The 19739-nt window shown below is 43.1% G+C and overlaps 1 protein-coding gene across 1 annotated transcript; it reads left to right on the top strand.

Moving 5' to 3' along the window:
- Positions 1 to 1590: 1590 nt before the first annotated feature.
- LOC308294975 (arrestin domain-containing protein 3-like) lies at positions 1591 to 19201 on the top strand (the record flags this gene model as incomplete). The annotated part of the gene is made up of 8 exons (XM_080737911.1): positions 1591 to 1741; positions 4079 to 4201; positions 8261 to 8330; positions 9580 to 9727; positions 10774 to 10876; positions 13270 to 13331; positions 14114 to 14317; positions 16038 to 19201. 8 exons carry the CDS (start codon positions 1591 to 1593, stop codon positions 16131 to 16133), a joined length of 957 nt encoding a protein of 318 aa, XP_080594037.1. The 3' UTR covers positions 16134 to 19201.
- Positions 19202 to 19739: the final 538 nt, after the last annotated feature.

Genomic DNA, 19739 nt, shown 5'->3' with positions numbered 1-19739 from the left:
TGTCTTACTGGTATTAATGTTAAGACATAATTCAGTTCCCAGTGGCTCTGTGGAATCGGACGCCAGACACATGGAACGCAATTCTGTCTGCCACGGCTCCAACAACACGTAGGTGTGTCCTAGCCTCCTTGGCAGTGCTGTTGTTGATTGACAGTCACTCTGTTTGGATCACTTCCCTGTCATCTCCCACAGACACACCTATACGCACAGCACAGCAGAGCTGCTTTCATTGGCTGCACAGAACGACCAACGGATCAGATTAGAATGAAGTTGGTTGAAACAAACTTTATTCAAATTAGATCTGTCCATGACAGTCTGTCAGATACGGCGTGAACGTCGGCATGTCGTACTCGCCGGACTGCATCGCACATTTCCCATTAGAAATGAATGATAGGCTTGACCCTGACCCAATACGAATTATCTTAGGCACATCAGACCCCATTTCCAACTTGACAAGTTCACAATGACATCTCCTTTCATATGGTCTGATTACAGCAAAGAAGCTGATTTTAACTCATTGGAAAAAAGAGGAAGCACCTGCATTTAAACACTGGCTTAATGAAATGACTAGTACACTTCACCTTGAGAGAATACGATATTCACTTAAAGACAGACAGGCACAATTTGATAAGATCTGGCTGCCCCTTGTCCGTTACCTGAGTAGAAGGATGATGTTATTGTAAACAGACTGTTTATTCTAATGCATGTCCATTGAACAATTCATTCTGATTCTCTATTATGCGTTTCGTCACTGAGCAGTAGGGGTGGGAGGGTATGAAGGGGTTGTTTTGATGCCATATTGTATTTTATTTCTTGTTTGTTTTCAGCTCTTTCCTCTTTCTTTTCTTTCTTATATATGCTAAAACAGAAAATTGTTAATCTGATAACTGATACATCCTGTTGTTGATAATCTGTTGGCAATAAAACTTATTTGACAAAAAAAAAAGAAATGAATGATAGGCTACTAATGTGACTTTATTCTTTTTGGACCTTTTTTTAGACCCTGTTACTTGCTTTTCTCACAGATTCTGGCAACGCCGATTCCAAAACATTGGTAGCTAGTAGCCTCGCACGCAACACTCACTCTCACACACCGCACTCATGCACACATACACACTCGCACGCACGCACTCACGCATGCACACGTACACACATGCTCACCGTGTGTTGAGAATGATTACTATGTCAGGATGTCTATTTATAAGGAATTGAGTGTTTTCTCTAAAGACATGAGAACAGCTGAGCACTGCAGAGCACCAGCAGCCACACAGCACTGCTGCTGTTGTTTCTAATGGTCGCTTGTGTTTTTTGCTTGCTTGCTTGTTTGTTTGTTGTTTTATTTTTGAGCGTTTGCTAAACCAGCTCCTACATCTGGCTCTGTCTGTCCCGCTGTGTCTGTCTTTCTGTCCGGACTGTCATTGGTCAGTTATCGGTTGTGTGTCTGTTAGGCTACCTATGACCATGCAGGTCACATGATCGTCGGCCAAGCTTCGCGGGACGCTTCCATGAAACCGACCCGTAAAATAACACCGCTCACCTCACTCTGGGTGTGCTTTTTATTATTTGGAATTTATTTTTGATTTTTTAACGATGTTCCAACAAACGCTGAAGAACTTCTCCATCAACCTGACCGCTCTGAACGAGAGGAACACCTGGACCACCGGAGACCTGATGACCGGACGCTTGACCTTTGACCTGACTAAGGACACCAAGGTCACCTCCATCATCCTCACCGTCAGAGGTAAGGTCACTGATCTACAAGACCTCACATTGTTACAGGTTATATAACTGATCTGTAAGACTTCACAGTGTTAGAGGTAATAACTGATGTATAAGACCTCTCGCTGTTGGAGGTAATGATCTGTAAGACCTCACCGTCAGAGGTAAGGTCACTGATATGTAAGACCTCACACTGTTAGAGGTAATAACTGATGTATAAGACCTCTCACTGTTAGAGGTAACACCACTGATCTGTAACACTGGTCCTCCACCTTTTCAGGCCGCGACCCCCAAAATAATCATATTTTAACTGGGGACCCCCCACCCTGACAAGCGCATTTTGTATAAGACGGTTCTATTGTTAAAATAGCAGATCTACAAGCTCACAATGCCTCGCAACGCAATGTATTAAAAAGTCCTTAAATTGTCACTTTAGAAATGTGCAAATACCTTCTATACTATTCTTAAACTTTATGTTTATGCACATTAAGTTAATCATCTGGGGACCCCCTCAAAATAATTTGGGGACCCCCCCCCACAGGCTGAGAACCAATGAACTATAAGAACTCACTGTTAGAGGTAATAACTGATCTATAAGACCTCACTGTTAGAGGTAATAACTGATCTATAAGACCTCACTGTAGAGGTAATAACTGATCTATAAGACCTCACTGTAGAGGTAATAACTGATCTATAAGACCTCACTGTTAGAGGTAATAACTGATCTATAAGACCTCACTGTTAGAGGTAATAACTGATCTATAAGACCTCACTGTTAGAGGTAATAACTGATCTATAAGAGCTCACTGTTAGAGGTAATAACTGATCTATAAGACCTCACTGTTAGAGGTAATAACTGATCTATAAGAGCTCACTGTTAGAGGTAATAACTGATCTATAAGAGCTCACTGTTAGAGGTAATAACTGATCTATAAGACCTCACTGTTAGAGGTAATAACTGATCTATAAGACCTCACTGTTAGAGGTAATAACTGATCTATAAGACCTCACTGTTAGAGGTAATAAGTGATCTATAAGACCTCACTGTTAGAGGTAATAACTGATCTATAAGACCTCACTGTTAGAGGTAATAAGTGATCTATAAGATCTTGCAGTTATAGGACTGGGGGTGTTTCCTTGCAGAAAGACACATCCCCCTGGCTGTATTTTGGTTCTGTTCCACTGTTTATGTTGACATTCATCCCTGGCAGGGATTCCTTTGTCTGTGGGGAGGGGGAGCTCGGCCAGAGCTCTTAACTGCTCCCTTTGAACTTCGAAGGGGTTTTTCACTGAGGTAATTGATTGGCCCATAAAAGTGTCAAACGTGTTCTGTGCTCGTTAGTGCTCTCTCTAATCAGTTAAAGAGGTGATGCCATAGTTTTGTACTTTTTCTGTTTTGTATGTGTCTATTAGAGTTCTCAACGGGCCTGAAAATTAAGGCCCGGCCCTAACTGGGCCCTAACTGGGCAAGTCCGAGGCCCTACCCGGCCCTACTAGTTAGCATACATTTTAGGCCCTACCCGGCCCGAAAACGTCGGTCGGGTATGGTCGGATCTATCATATAGTAATAGTAATAAAATAATAAAAATAAATATTTTCTTTTTTCATTGAGCTCTAGGCCCTACCCGGCCCGACTAATTAGCATAAACTTTAGGCCCTACCCTACCCTAAATGTCGGTCGGGTATGGTTTGGTTTGGGCAGAATTTGAGAACTCTAGTGTCTATGGAGTTAACATTACTCTAATAGACCCCCAAGGTGTGGTTATAATTATGCAAATGTCTGTCCCTGTGTAGTTTTGGTTACTTCCTGAAAGCTGAAAGGCCCAACTGAAATACATTGTAATAATGATATCATAAAATCATCCCCTCCCCTTTTTACCACACACTGTAGGTGTGGCTAACCTCAGCTGGGTCACCACCCACCTGACAACCAGGCACACTTAATGAACTGGTGGCTGTGGCCACATAAAAACATAATTTTAACACTTTCTGTACACTTTTTTGAAAAGATAATTTTACTCCAAGTATAATCATAATACATGATGATTATGTTGTGGGTGGGGGAATCACGATGTGTTTAAATCATCAAAGACAGCTATCTGTTTGATGCCTGTCAGACAGGGGAGTGGGAGGGGGAGTGTTTTTACACACAGGTAGTCGCCTAGTTTCCCTTTAATGTATATGTTGGTTTGTTTACAGGCAAAGATCCTGTTCATTGGTTGGTTGGTTTGTTTACAGGTAAAGCTCATGTTCATTGGTTGGTCGGTTTGTTTACAGGTAAAGCTCATGTTCATTGGTTGGTCGGTTTGTTTACAGTTAAAGCTCATGTTCATTGGTCGGTTGGTTGGTTTGTTTACAGGTAAAGCTCATGTTCATTGGTCGGTGAGCGGGGGAGGCGGAGGCAGGAGGAGGAGGAGGAGACAAGTCAGCGCCAAACTGGAATTCTTCAACATCAAGAGCGCCTTGCTGCAAGACGCCAGCGGTAAGACAGACACTACCACCATTAATTAGAAGAGGTCTGTGAAGCGATTATTAGGTAAAACGCCTGTAATGATTACACCACAAGGTCCGTGATTATTACAGACATGGTCGATAAGCAACAGGATAAAAAAAAAACAGATGACCACAGTGATCTTTACATTTTACCTGGGGTCCCTAGGTAAAAATAATCCCGTCCGAATCGGATTTTAGTTGTCCCATCCAAAAACTCTTGTTTTTGAAACACAAATGTTTACACACAGTTATTGTTGATTTTGGAGGGAGAAAAAAAAACAAAAACAGTTTCCCAGTGAATTTCTATGGGAGATTAATGTTGTCTTATATTACTGCCATCCACATTATTTGGCACTTAAAACTAGACCTCATTCTTTGAGCTACAAATCGCATTCAACCTTCAACTTGTTCGGCATTAGACTGCACTGTACAGTACTTTTTATACTGGCTATGATATACTGTGTGTGTTTTCAGCGAGCCCACGCACTTTCTCTAGGAACTGCATTTCTAGTTTCACTAAGTGTCCCGCTGGCCAATCACAGTGCATCTTGCGAGGCTTGACCAATGGGACCCTGGACGTAGTGTTGTTTTTGTTGACGAGACGATGACGAAAATGACTTTGTTGACGCCCCTTTTTTCACGTTTATGACGTAACGTTAACAAGCTAAAATCTCTAGTCTGGTGACGAAAATATGACGAGACGAATGTGTGTTTTCGTTGACTAGACGAGACTAAACGAAAATGTTAGTGTGTGGACAAAGTCAAAATGCATGACCATTTTCTGCCAACTGTGCGTGTAATTTGTCTGTCAAATAAATATATCCTCCTGTCCTTGTTAGTTACGCCCATCTCCTTGCACGCACGACGCATCACGCATGCAGTGTCGCACACACCGCCGCCCGCACACACACACACACACACACACACACACAACAGAATCAGATTACAGTAAACACACACACACACAGTCAAACAACTCACTCACAGAAGTTGATGGACCATAGCGTCAGCGCCAAACGTGGGGGTTGTAAAGCCTCTATCAGAGTCGGTACCGCGGTGGTAAGCTATTAGTGGTCGGAGAAGAAGAGAAGACATATGGACATTCCAATATCTTCCAGCCGAAGCCCGAAGGGAAAACCTAGTGCATCGTAGCTGTAGCGGGAGACGGAGGCACCCGCTGCGGCCACGGAGTAGCTTTTCAGAGTGTCAATAAACAGCAGCACGCGTGGCTGTTGTTATAAAACTAGCTTCACCTGTCTGGGAGAGTCGTAAATCAGCACGTTGCGATGTGCTTATGATTCACATCATCAGGTTCACTTGTCATGTGCGTTAGCTTTTAGGCTAAAGCCAAAAGTGACGTCACACAGCTAAAGCCCTATATCCAGCCACGAACTGTCTTCTGCATGATGGTGACGTGTGATGTGAATCCTTAGTTCAGTGGTTCTCAACCTGTCGTTCCCAAATTATTTTGGGGGGTCCCCAAATGATTAACTTAATGTGCAACGTTGTTTTCTCACTCAACTAAACAAAACAACATACAGTGTATTGAGGGTTTATGTACATGTCTAAAGTGTCAATGTAAGGACTTTTTAATAACTCTGAAATGACAAATTAAATTGACAAAGGGTCAAATTGTCAAATATTAGAGGCTGAAATTGTGAATATAGATGATCTACATGCTCACAATGCCTCGCAACGTGAGGGGTTGTGAGCATGTAGATCTGCTATTTTCACAATAGAACCGTGTTATACAAAATGTTATGCCTCAACTCGTCAGGGTGGGTGGGGGGTCCCCAGTTAAAATATGATTATTTTGGGGGTTGCGGCCTGAAAAGGTTGAGAACCACTGCCTTAGTTGACTGTGTTTCATTTATTTATTTAAAGACTTTTCTTTTTGACTAAAACTATTGACTAAAACTGGACTAAACCCTTTGTGTGGGTTCGTCGACTAAAACTTGACTAAAACCTTTTGAGTTCTAGTCGACTAAAACTAGACTAAAACTATCAGGGATATAAATGACTAAAATCTGACTAAAACTAAGAAGCATTTCGTCAAAAAGACTAAGACTAAGACTAAATCTAAAATGCACGCCAAAAACAACACTGCCTGGACGTACGACAAACTCTGAGCTGTGTGCACCAAGATGTAGGCCAAATGTAGGCCATATTCTAGGCTAGATTTAGGGCTTCAGAGCCCGGACATTTTATGGGGACCGGACAGAGCCAGATGTTGGAGCTTAGCTCCTTCCAGGGACACCGGTCAAGAGTAGGCTATATGAAAGCTATTTGAAATGTTTATACTATTGGAATCTTACACAGGTGCTCCAAAATAATGAATTACCTCATGCCAAAGAAAGATGCAAAACTACGTAAGTCAAAGCAATGAACTCCAGCAGGGCTGGTCTGACTCTGCAGCACACTGCTAACTGACCAGCTCTCCTTACGGTTTAAACCTTAATATGACATAGTTGTAGGGGTGACCCCGAATAGTCGACTAATCGATCGAAACGGCACCAAGTCGAATGGCAATATCTTGATTTGACTTTGAACAAGTAGAGGACAAAACTAAAGTAAGATGCAGGATCTGGCTATGACCTACCACTCCACAACGAGCAACATGTCAGATCACTTGATAAAAGTAAGTTGGCTTAAGTCCCTTATGTAATGTCTATACTCCCAAAAGCGAGGCGAAGCGGACGCTCACGTTTTGAGCTTGCAGATCGGCAATAAACCTATGCCATCAACACAACAGCACTAGAGTTGTGTTTTAAGCTCTCCTTTTCTCTTTCTCCCCGACGAGTGACGGGTCTGTTTTGTAAAATAAAATCCAATCGATGTCTCTCTGTCAGGCTCAGCGCAGCGTCTCGTGGACAGATGCATGATGTTACACAGATATTGGTGTCAGGCAGAGCCTACAGAAATGTGTGACCGGCGACCGCATCGCCTATACAGTAGTTGCATGGCTGTTACACACAGACATCGGAGTCCGGGGCTCTAAGTGAATAAACTTTACACCTGCTATAGGCCTACTTATTTTAGTATTTTATTATTTTAATTCGCCTTATATTATTTAGTTACTTTATTTATTTTAGAGATATTATTTCGTTGTTGTTATCTAACATATAATTTTCCGAATGTCTGTCTGTCTGTCTGAGTGTCTGTCTGAAACAGCGTTTCTCCTCAGTGGCTGGAGCAATTGATCTGAAATCGCATCACCATCACCATATGAACACACCTGACATAACTGTGAAGCCCGTTTGTCACTTTCACAAATCGTATGCTGTATAATTGCATTTTTATGGTGTATCTATATCTATTTAGCCTACAGTACCTTTTGTGACCACACATGTTAAGGGAGGGGCGCTGTTGTTCAGGCCATGCACAATCACACACAAACCCACACACACACACACACACACACACACACACACACACGGGGGGGGGGGGGGGGGGGGGGGGGAGTGTGTGTGTGTGTGTGCAGGCGGGCAGGCGGGCAGGCGGGCGGGCAGGCGGGGGGGGGGGGGGGGGGGTGGGGGGGGGTTCTGGCCCTGTTACAGATGTTGTCCAAAATCATGCAGATCGGTACACAGTATCTCTGTAGCCGTTAAATGGAACGGGTATTTCTTACATTGATGCTCCTACATATTAGCATGCAAGCACCAGTTAAAGTTACTTTCCATCCCTCATATACTGTGTGCACAGTGCACATCCCATAATCCACACACTGCACATCATTTCGGAGCTCATATCTTTGAACGGGTAAGGGCTAGTTTCTGTATTATTCTGATTAATATTCTTATAAGGCCATGCTAATAAACCTTGGCTTAAATAATGAATGAGTACAAAAAAAACGAGAGAAAAAAAAAAAAAAACGGGCCATTCGACTACCATTCGACTATCAACACAATGACTAAAATCATAGTCGACTATACAAATCCTTAGTCGGGGACAGCCCTACATAGTAGTATTAGTAGTATTGGATCAGCCAAACTGTTATGATTTATCTGACGTTGCAGTGGCTGATGGGACATTGTGTTCTGTGTTACAGTGAGCGGTGGGACTACAAAACTACAACCTGGAACCCATGTTTATCCCTTCTCCTGTCAGCTGCCCCACGGGTGGGTACTCTGTGTGTGTGTGTGTGTGTGTGTGTGTGTGTGTGTGTGTGTGTGTGTGTGTGTGTGTGTGTGTGTGTGTGTGTGTGTGTGTGTGTCAGTGTTAGGTTGCATGCTGAAAACAGCCGATAATCGAGCTTGTAGATCTGCTATTTTCAGGGCGCAACAACCGAGCACAACCAAACATAGAATTACTTTTATTTTTAGTTCTACTGGATCCTAACAGCATTTACTATCAAAACCTGTCTGTCCGTCAGTCCGTCAGTCTGTCTGTCACGTCACACTTTTGCCCGACTCATATCTCCGCCATCGTTGCCCCTATCCATGTGAAATTTTCCACACACACTCCTTGCCTGCCAAACCACAACCTTCAGGACCCCCGGACCTCCACGGACCCCCAGGGACCCCCAGGGACGAGGGACCCCCTGCCACTGCCGCCAAATAGTTGGCCAAATGACCAAATCAACACCCCAACTGGGCTGCTCACGGGGAATTCCCGGGGACCACCGACTCCTGCTGCTCCAACAGTCCTTCACCTTCATTGGTTTCACTTTGCCCCGCCCCCTCCCCTCATTGGCCAAAACTTTATTTGGCTTTACTCATCAACCGTTTGTCGTACAAACCTGTCGGTGGTGTCAATTGACTTGATTACGAGTCCTTAACCTTAATTGGTTTAACTTTGGCCCGCCCCCTCCTCTGATTGGCCGAAACTTTATTTGGCTTTACTCATCAACCCTTTGTCCTACAAACTTGTGGCTGGTGTCAATTGACTTGATTAAGAGTCCTTCACCTTCATTGGTTTAACTTATTGGCCCAAACTTTATTTGGCTTTACTCATTAACTGTTTGTCGTACACACTTGTGGCTGGTGTCAATTAACTTCCTTAAGAGTCCTTCACCTTAATTGGTTTAACTTTGCCCCGCCCCCTCCTCTGATTGGCCGAAACTTTATTTGGCTTTACTCATCAACCGTTTGTCGTACAAACTTGTGGGTGGAACCAATGCCACTTACAGGCCTCTTTGTGTATACTTTGACCTGACGGTCGCTTATCTCCCGATTTAAGTCGACCAAAACCATATGAGATTTAGTCGAGTGAAACTAGACTAACACTAAAACTTTTCAGGTGACTAAAACTAAATTAAATCAACATTTGCTATCAAATGTTTACACGTAGAGCAAAAATGGCAGATTTCCCTTTAAAACAAATATATGTGTTTCTTCTGTCCCTGTCTCTGTTTTCCTGTGCGGACAGGAACTTCCCGTCGACGTTCCGTGGCGTCCACGGTCAGATCTCCTACACGCTGACCGTGTCCATCAACCGGCCCTGGCACCTGGCCAAGGACTTTGTGACCGAGTTCAACTACGTTCACCACATCGATGCCAACCACAACGAGATGGTGGTGAGTAGCCTAAAGTAAACTGAAGCGTGGCCTACATCTGGCCTACATCTGGTTGCGACCGTCTGTCCGTCACGTCGCACTTTTGTCCCTACTCTTCTCTCCGGCACTGTTGCCCCTATCCATGCCAAACTTTGCATGAGGTTGCCGATCTGACGGTCGCTTATCTCCCGATTAGGGAGTCTTACTGGTAATACACTTCAACTATGTTCACCACAATGGCATGATGGTGAGTAGCCTAAAGTAAACTGAAGTGTTGCCTACATCTGGCCTAGATATGGCCTACATCTGGCCTAGATATGGCCTATATCTGGCCTACATATGGCCTACATCTGGCCTAGATATGGCCTACATCTGGTCTAGATATGGCCTACATCTGGCCTAGATATGGGCTACATCTGGTCTAGATATGGCCTACATCTGGTCTAGATATGGCCTACTTCTGGTCTAGATATGGCCTACATCTTGGCACCACCAGCTCAAAGTGTTTTGTGCGCCCAGGGTCCCATTGGCCAGCGGGACTCTTAATAAAATTGACTCATGAATAGCACCGCTCACTTTACACTAGGTGTGATTTTCTTTTAAGGTAGGAAAAGCAAACAAGATTGTGACCTGTAGAAATTGGGTCCCGACTCACTGTTTGGGAAGCACTGCTCTAGCAGGCTCTAACAGTGACTCTTTGATGTTTACAGTTTAAGCATTTAGCAGACGTTCTAAATCCATAGCGAGTTACAATAAGCAGGGTAATACATCTTTACATCAGCATCAATACATCAAATGCAAAGAAATGGCAGGCTAATATAAGAAAAACATAGGTAGACCAAGCACATATTCAGTAAAGACTTAAACATGAAAAATAAAACAAACAATGCTGGCTGATGTTTGTCTCTTACAGGCTGTATAACAGCATGACTTGGGATGGAGCATGTTACATACTCCAGTAGCCGGTATCAATAAGCTTTGGGCTTATCAAGCCTGTGTGTGTGTGTGTGTGTGTGTGTGTGTGTGTGTGTGTGTGTGTGTGTGTGTGTGTGTGTGTGTGTGTACAGTCTCCTCTAGCAGGCTCTAACTCCATGACTCTGTGCTGCCTCTGGTGTGCGTCGGGTCCTGTCACCATGAACGTGCGCCTGGAGAGGAAAGCCTTCGTTCCCGGTACGGTAATGTCGACACCTCCTGGACACATTAATCAAATAAGCCTGCTTAATTTCCAGAAAAAGAAAAGACAAACACACACACACACACACACACACACACACACACACACACACACACACACACACACACACACACACACACACACACACACACACTTAACTCATTGACTACCAACATTGTTTTTGGAGAGAGGGAGAGGAAAGCATCCAGGGTCGGAAGGGAGGAGAGAATGGAGGCGGAGAGAGTGGAGGGGTTTAGGCCAGGGATACTCAAACTTGTGAAAATAGATAGTTATGGCTGAGGAAAATAAAATTAAATCAAACAATCTACTTAAATAGATTACCCAGACTGTCTAGCTACCAAATGCAGTTGCTACTGCAAATAGAGCTACAGTACATCTATCTTTCATTTGATCTGCATTAGGCCTACAATGACGTTTTGGGTATGCTACTCTATTAGGACATAAACATTTCGCCACGTGCCGGAAGTGGCCCACGCGCTGTAGTTTGAGTATCACTGGTTCAGGGTTTTCAGGTTACGTGGAGTGGTGACGGTCAGAGGTTTAGATTAGGGTAGGAGGGCAGAGAGGGAGAGAGAGGAGGTTATGAAGGAGTGGTCTTTACAGCACAACGCTGTAAAGACCACTAACACATGCATGGGTGACTTCAGAGTCAGACATGGCTTGCACGGGAACTTTGTTATTACCGGTTATAGCACGTTGTGCTGAAGCCTTCTATTTAGCTCCTCCACAAACATGTCTCTTCATGCTGGATGTTCCAGAGCTGTGGCTGTCAATCATGTTTATGCACCTCATCACCGGGATTATACGGAACATAAACCATGCTGCCGTTTGTCCTCTGCATTCACACCCTCACAGAACTGGTCCCAAACTTCAGATTTAGCAGCCCGACATTCTTTTCTTTTGCCTACAGTATGTACTCCCCAAACCGTCATTTCTCCCAGACTTTTTGATTCTCACATTGGCTGCTAAAATAGCCAAAAGACATCTGGAAACGTCTTTAAATCATAGTTGGCACTCCTGGCGTTTCTATCAAAAAATAATGACCAATATTGCTATGTTATCGCCAGATTAGCAAAAAACCCTACATTACCCATAAGGCTTCGCAGTGCTCACGCACCACGCACACACACTGCTGACGCGCATGACGCGCGCATCTGCCCAGAAGCGCAGTGCTTCACTGGGCTCCATTCTAAGTGAATGGATAATGATCCTCAATTGTGTCACTCCTCAGTCGTTCCATCTCCATTCTCACGTTGTGAGCTTGTAGATCTGCTATGTTCAGAGCGCCACACCCAACTGCAACCAAACATACTGTAACATGAATTCTACTGGATCTCTTCTCCACTACACATTAGAGTCTAGTTGACAAAACTGTGAATACATTTAGCCTTAATATTAGTCATCATAGCTTAGTGTGGTTACGCGACAGTGAACCCTGAATGCAGTACTTGTGCACTCTGCTGGCACAAGTAATAATAATATAGGCTCATTTTCCTACTCATATTGATCCTGCATTACTGTCCATGGGGTCTATTAGGAAGAATTGCTCCGTTTTCCCAGCAAAACCCAGCAGCTTCTCATAGCATAGAGTGGAGCCTAATAAGCCTATTGCTTTTACACTGTCTGTTGTGGTCAAAAGTGTTTTTCTTTTTTTTTCTTTTTTTTTGAAAGAACCCATGCCATCGTTGTCCCACAAGAGCCGACACACTCTGCTAAACAGATGTTATGCTGTTCCGTGTTTTGCCAAGTCTGTAAAAGACGTGCTGTGATTGGCTAGTACAGTTACTTTGATTGCCAGTTATCAAGCCCCCAGAACGGCTTGTAAATATTGAAGTGGCCGCCCTACTGGCCAAAGCTGTGGAATTTCAGGCCGGGTGAAACATGCAGGAGCATAAGAGCGTGCCGCTGGGGTCTACAATAGGGTTCAACGGACGCCAACGTCGTTTGCGACGTCATTACGTCTCGACGTCAAACATTTTGGCACATAGGTATGTGCCAATTTCCCCCAGAATGCACCTGGATTAGCTACTTCTGCATGCTTCAAAACGCCACTGAGCACTTGCATTGAAGTGAATGGCTGGGGCTGTCCGTCCTCTATTCTATATATATAACTCTATGGCAGTTATGCCGAATGTTCGGTTGGTTGCCTCCCGTCAAGGCAACCACACTTGCAATGTAGGCCAATCAGGGACCAGCATACATATACAGTATTAGTTTTTATTTAGTTTTCGTCAGTGGGAGAAAAAAGAGGTAGTCGACGAATATTTTCCATCAAAGTTTTTTAGTCGACAACATTAACACTGGTGCTCTCTTACCCTTACCCCTCCCTCTCTTGCCCCCCCCTCTCCCCCTGGTGGTGAAACCCCAGGAGAGACGGTGAAGATCATCTGTGAGTTCGGCAACGCCTCGTCACGGACGGCCACGCCCAAGGTGAGTGGTGGAAAGTAATTGAGTACATCTACTCAAGTACTGGACTTACATACAAACCCATTGTAACCCATGACCGAAAGCTTTTTTGAAAGTGAAATATCCTTTTAAGACGATTCTATAAATGTCTTCTAAATCTAAAAAGGTTTTTGAAAAAACACACGTTTCTATGTCACTGGTTCTCTAACCTTTTCATGTCAAGGACCCCTAGAATTTGGCCGCCGACCCCCTTCTCGAAATATTATGTATCCGGGACCCCCCAGAAGCAAACATTTGAGTTACAAATGTTCGCTTTAATAAAGATATATTCAAAGATTTGCATGCTCTGCTCTCCCTCTGCCGCGCCTGGGGAGACAACGGACTGACCTCATGCTTCCTTCTATGCATGAGGAGTTCAAGTTGCTTCTTATCACCTGACAGGGAGGAGTTTCCCCGGGTTGGACATAGCTCGTGGAAGGAACACGTTATTCCAACCAGTTCCTTTCCCCTCCATCAGGTGCCCTGGCTGGACAAGGGAAGCAGTATAGAGACCAGGATTACTGCATGTTTTTGTGAGGGTATCTAAAAAGAAATCACGATAAAATAAAATAAATAGCAGATCTACAAGCTCTCAGTGTGGCACTCGGTGCTGCACTGTGAGCTTATAGATCTTTTATTTTTTGAATAGCTAATGTATAAAATGGTTAAAGAAGTTAAAATCTATAGTGACATGGATGCGTTTCGGATCTAAATGGGTGGAGTCAGTGAAACATGTGAGTGCTTGTTGTTCCACCACTGTCCACCAGGTGTGCCTGTCCCAGAAGCAGGCCTTCTACACCCACAACAAGAGCAGCAAGAGGATCCTGTCCAAGCCCCTGGCGATGGTCCAGGGACCCCCCGTCAAGCCTCACACCCAGGACACCTGCTCAGACATCCTCCTGGCCATACCGCCCTCCGTGGCCTACACCATCTCTAACTGCCCCATCCTGGAGGTGTCCTACACCATCACGGTAAGACTACACCATCTCTAACTCAGTGTTAATTTCGTCGACTAAAACTATGACGAAAAATGTTCGTCAACTACCTTTTTTTACTGACGAAAACTAAATAGAAACTATATAAATACTAAGCTGTGATGACTAAAACTGTGGCTAAATATATTGACAATTTTGTCAACAAATAAAAACTAGACTAAAATGTCACGCTGCGACGCGTCACGCTATTTAGTCGACTAAAACTAGACTAAAATGAAACATTTCAGATGACTAAAATATGACTAAAACTAAATCGCATTTTATTCAAAAGACTTTGACTAAAACTAAATCAGAAATTTGCTGCCAAAATGAACACTGCTTTAACTGCCCCATCCTGGAGGTGTCCTACACCATCACGGTAAGACTACATCAGGGCTGCCCAAAAGGTAGATGCTGATCTTACCAGTAGATCACAAAGGCTGTGCAGGTAGACCACATGACACCTCTAAAACAAAAGGGGCTTGTTAGGCCATAATCAGGCCATAATTAAAATATTAAATAATATGTGTTTAAACCTCACAAACCCTCTTTTTGGCATCTGTCACTTGAATTAAGGTGACTTGATTGATTGACGTCAAGAAGGGCCAGTCAGCTCCCTTCATGGCTTCTAAAGTAGGCAAACCCCCACAATGCAACGCTTTGTTTTCAAGAGTCAGTAAGCGGCTAGCTAAAAGACTAGACCAGCTAGGATCTCTCAGCCCCTACGACGGCTCAACTTCAGTCAAAATAAACAAAACTACTTCACTACTCACCAAACCAAAGGTAGTTTTGCGTTATTGAAAGTCTATTCTCCGTGGTGGGAAACCTCTCAGCACCCCACCCCCTCTGTGAAATACATTATTTTTGTCATGAAATAAAACGCATCCACCTCGAGCCACCACAGACACAACACGGAAATAAGCGGCGGGAATTACATTTTGTATAACACGGTTCTATTGTGTCTATTTTCACAATTTCTGCCTCTAATATTTGACAATTTGGCCAATGTTTAATTTGTCATTTTAAGGACACCTTTGTTTTTTTTTCACAACAAGGTTTCACAGAGTGGAGCAAAGATGAGTGTTAAAATGTTTTCATTTACTGCTTTCAATTGTTTTAGTGATTTTAGTATTATGATTTCAGTGGGTGGGGGCATGCATACACGTGGCTAAATATGTCTTTTTAGACACAATAACATGGCAATTTCTTTGTTACTATTTACACCAGCCCCCATAAGTCACATCTGCCCATGAAAGATTGCGGTGCATCTTGGGAATGGGCTTATTGTGTCAAAAAATACATATTTAGCCACTTGCATGCATGCCCCCAACCTGGGGCATGTATTGAAATCAAAATGGTTAAAATCACTAAAACGCTAGAAAGAAGTAAATGAAAGCATTTTAACACTCATCTTTTCTTTTCTCCAAAAAATATGAACCCTTGTTGTAAAAAAAACAAAGTTGTCCTTTAAATTGTCACATTAGAAATATGCAGATACCCTCTATATACTTAAACCTTATGGTGGTTTGTTTACTGTTGAGTGAGAAAACAATGTTGCACATTAAGTTAATAATTTGGGGGTCCCGACCCACAGGTTGAGAATCACTGCTCTAGATGGTGCCATTTTACAAGATGTCTAATGTTTGTTCTCCGTCTCTCCTCTAGATGGTGCCGTTTTACAAGAGGCCTAACGTTTGTGTTCTATCTCTCCCTGTAGGTGAGTCTTGGTGTGAAAGCGTCTCCTGATCTGGTGGTGTTGTTTCCCATCGTCATCTGTGACACCCCACCCTACGTGTCGCCCCCACCCTATTAATGACAGGGTCATCTGTGACACCCCACCCTACGTGGCCCCCCACCCTATTAACGAGAGCGCCATAATATGTGACCACAACAAGGACCAGATTCAACATGTAAAAAATATATATATATATCACTCAAGACAAAACTTCAAATCTTCAACTCTAATGTCAAATCCACCCTAGTGGAACCTGTTACATAACCACCAACATACTCAACAAACATACAGACATTGTTCAAGCGCCGCCTCCCACGCCTCCTACAGTGTCTACTGGCCCAACACCGTCTCCAATACCAACCTGTGGGACCTCACCAGACAAAGACACAGTAGAAACGCAAATCAGAAGGATGGAATGGAACCGATAGGTCACACACTGCGAAGACACTATAGGATCCATCACCAAACATGCTCTAACATCCAGGAACCCTGGAGGCAAGAGGAAGAGATGAAGACCTAGAGCCTCCTGGAGAAGAACCACAGAGCAGGAGATGAAGGTGCAAGACCGAAGGGGACGGAAGAGTTTCAAACTAAAATACATTTCTAGGGCGAAATGTAAAAATAATCCTCTGGATGGAGACACTCTTCCAGGTTGAAGACAGTTTTTATGAAACAGCGCTTCCAACGTCGCAGAGCTGAATAACACCCAACGACCAACGAGACTAATACTCTGTGAATGCTGTCCTCTGACCTGCGCGGCAGGAGTGAGTTGGCACCGCGATGGTGACGCCAAATAGTAAAAATACTAGAAGAAGTGGTGTCTCCATCCGGTGGAATATTTTTCGTTTCGTCCTAGAAATGTATTTTAAGCGTGTGGTGGAGGGTCCAGACTGCGTCCACTAAGTAGAGTAAGCTTTCAACTCGCCACTGATATCTTGGTTTTGGTGAGTAGCGAAATAGTTTTTGTTATTTTCGTACCAGATGAGAGGGTGTGCAGGCTTGGACACGCCGGAGAAGGAGAACTTAGAAGGTGACTCTATGGAGACTGAAGGGGATGGAGGAGTTTCATTGATGCTCTATGTTCCTAAGGGAAGTTAAAGGCCTCAGCAAGTAAGTAAGTAAGGCATATGTGACCTATGTAGTCCCCCCACTGTTGTCTTAAACGAGAGGTTCCGGTTGGACAACTACCCTTCGGAGGGAGCGCGTCTGGTTGGTTGGTTGGTTGCTATGACACCATATCAGTTTACCTTTTAAAAATACTCTTTCACCTCGACTTCATTCTGCGGGAGGAGGAGAGGACGGCGGGGAGACGAAAGAGAGTCGGAAGGAACGCGTCACCACTCTTCCAGCTGGGATTTTACTGCCCAATGTAGTCGTTATGCTAATTAATCCAATCAATGTAGTCGCTTATTAATTCCTCCGCACACACTCATTTCTGTGTGGTGTTGTTGCCAGTGCGGCTGTGTCCTACTGACTCACCTGCCAGTGAGGAGCCCCCACCGGGAGGACATTATGTAGAACCTTCATCCTACTCCTATTTTTATTTTAGTTTTATTCTTTTGCTCAAGGGTTCAATGCTTACGGGTACATTTATCCCTCCGTCTCTTGGTTGATTTCTAAAGTGTTTTTATTCGGTGCTTTTTGCTTTTTTACACATTACCATTGGTGCTTTTTACTTTCGTACACGTCGCCACATGTACGATGTTGTACAAAACAAAACTCCAGGAATGTTTCGCTGTCATTTCCCGCACATCTTTGAACAATAACTTTGTTCAACCGTTTTTAAAGTATATATTTTTTCCTTTCTCGTACCACGCGAGTAAACTTAACGCGAGTAAGCCGTTGCTTTGTGTCAATCTAAGGTGTCCATAATGTGGACATATTTTTTCTTTATTATTTTATTATAGTTTTTTAAACCATATACTGTAAATTGTTTTTTAAGTATTCCGTCAAGTGTTTGTGATCACAAACTATTCAAAAGTAATTCAGAACTCTAGTGCTCTAGAGCCGTCTTCATTTGTGCCTGTCCAGAATTATTGTTGTTGTTGGGCAGAAACCTTGTGTTCATATTTAAACCCATTTAGACCTGCAACATTATTTTATTCTTTAACTATTGAAAAATAGCAGATCTACAAGCTCACAGCACGGCACCGAGTGCCGCACTGTGAGCTTGTAGCTCTGCTATTTTTGCAAAATCGTGAAAATGTGTGCAAGTCATTGGTTCTCAAACGTTTTCATGTCAAGGACCCCCAAAATTACATGTATTTGGGCACGGACCCCCATCTCAAAATATGTTGTTCCAGGGACCCCCCCAGAAGCAGAGATTTGAGTTTCAAATGTTCGCTTTTAAAAAGATATATTCAAAGATTTGCAAAAAAAGCAGCCCTACAAGCTCTCAGCACTCAGTGCCGCGCTGTGAGCTTATAGATCTGCTATTTATTTTTAATAGTTAAAGCATATAATAATGGTTAAAGTTATAATGCGTTCGAGGTCTTTGGGTTAAACTTGTAGATCGGCACTTTTTGGGCCCTGAAAAGAATACGGCGAGATCTGAGATTTCAGCCCAACAACAACGATGTATAAAGATGAGATTACATTTTATAATAAAGCCAGAATGTAACTTTTTTTATGTCATATTATCAGTAGGGAGCTGGAAACAAGCCGCTGGAAACAAGTCCGCTACAAACTCCATAACACATTTATTGATTACCTGCTATCAATAAGCTTTGGGCTTATTCCTTTCCTGGTTAAACAATCAATACAAGAGGTGATCAAGAAATGATTACAGTACTATTCATAATATAAAACCATTTAACACTTATTGCACACTAATGAATGATTGTTTTAGTGATATTTGATGATAATATTTGTTACTTTTATCAATAATGTCACCTTCATAGCTGGTGGTCTGCCACAAACTCAGTCACAGTCAGAATTTGTCGTCTCACATCTTTCCACAAAATATTAGAAAACGCTCAATAGTCAGCCACATACTCACGGTCACAAAACACTCATATTCAGAGCGTTTCAGGCAAAAATCGTGCACTTTATGAAAGAAGCATGAAATTTGTCACAGAGTTAGAACATGCCATAAGGAACATATTTGGCTATAGGGCCATCGCAGATTTGTCTTGGGAAACTTGTGGGAGCCAATCAAAGTTGGGCTCTCATAGACTTTACTATACAGTAAAATAATACAAAAAAAAAATATGCTTTAAGTAGCATGTGAGGGGTCAAACTAGGTGTTTTTCGGGATTCTGAATCCAATGCAAGCATTTGTTTTGCACAAAAAACTTTCCTTTCCGAGAAACGGCCGCCACAAAACTGTGAAAAGTGATGACTCATCACTAAACCATAGTTTTATGGGGTCCGTTTTTAGCCCAAGGAATATTTTTCCTGCAAAACAAATGTTTGCATTGGATTCAGAATCCCGAAAAATACCTAGTTTGACCCCTTACATGCTACTTAAAGCATATTTATTTCTGTTATTATTTTACTGTATAGTAAAGTCTATGAGAGCCCAAATTTGATTGGCTCCCACAAGTTTCCCAAGACAAATCTGCGATGCCCCTATAGCCAAAAATGTTCCATATGGCCTGTTCTAACTGTGTGCCAAATGTCATGCTTCTTTCATAAAGTGCACGATTCCATCAAAATACTGCCCGAAACGCCTGGACTATCAAC

This window comes from Nannobrachium achirus (genome assembly GCF_963921795.1).
Source record: "Nannobrachium achirus genome assembly, chromosome: 12".
NCBI lineage: Eukaryota > Metazoa > Chordata > Actinopteri > Myctophiformes > Myctophidae > Nannobrachium > Nannobrachium achirus.
Note: the sequence above shows the minus strand (reverse complement) of the source record. Positions and strands in the feature narration are given on the sequence as shown.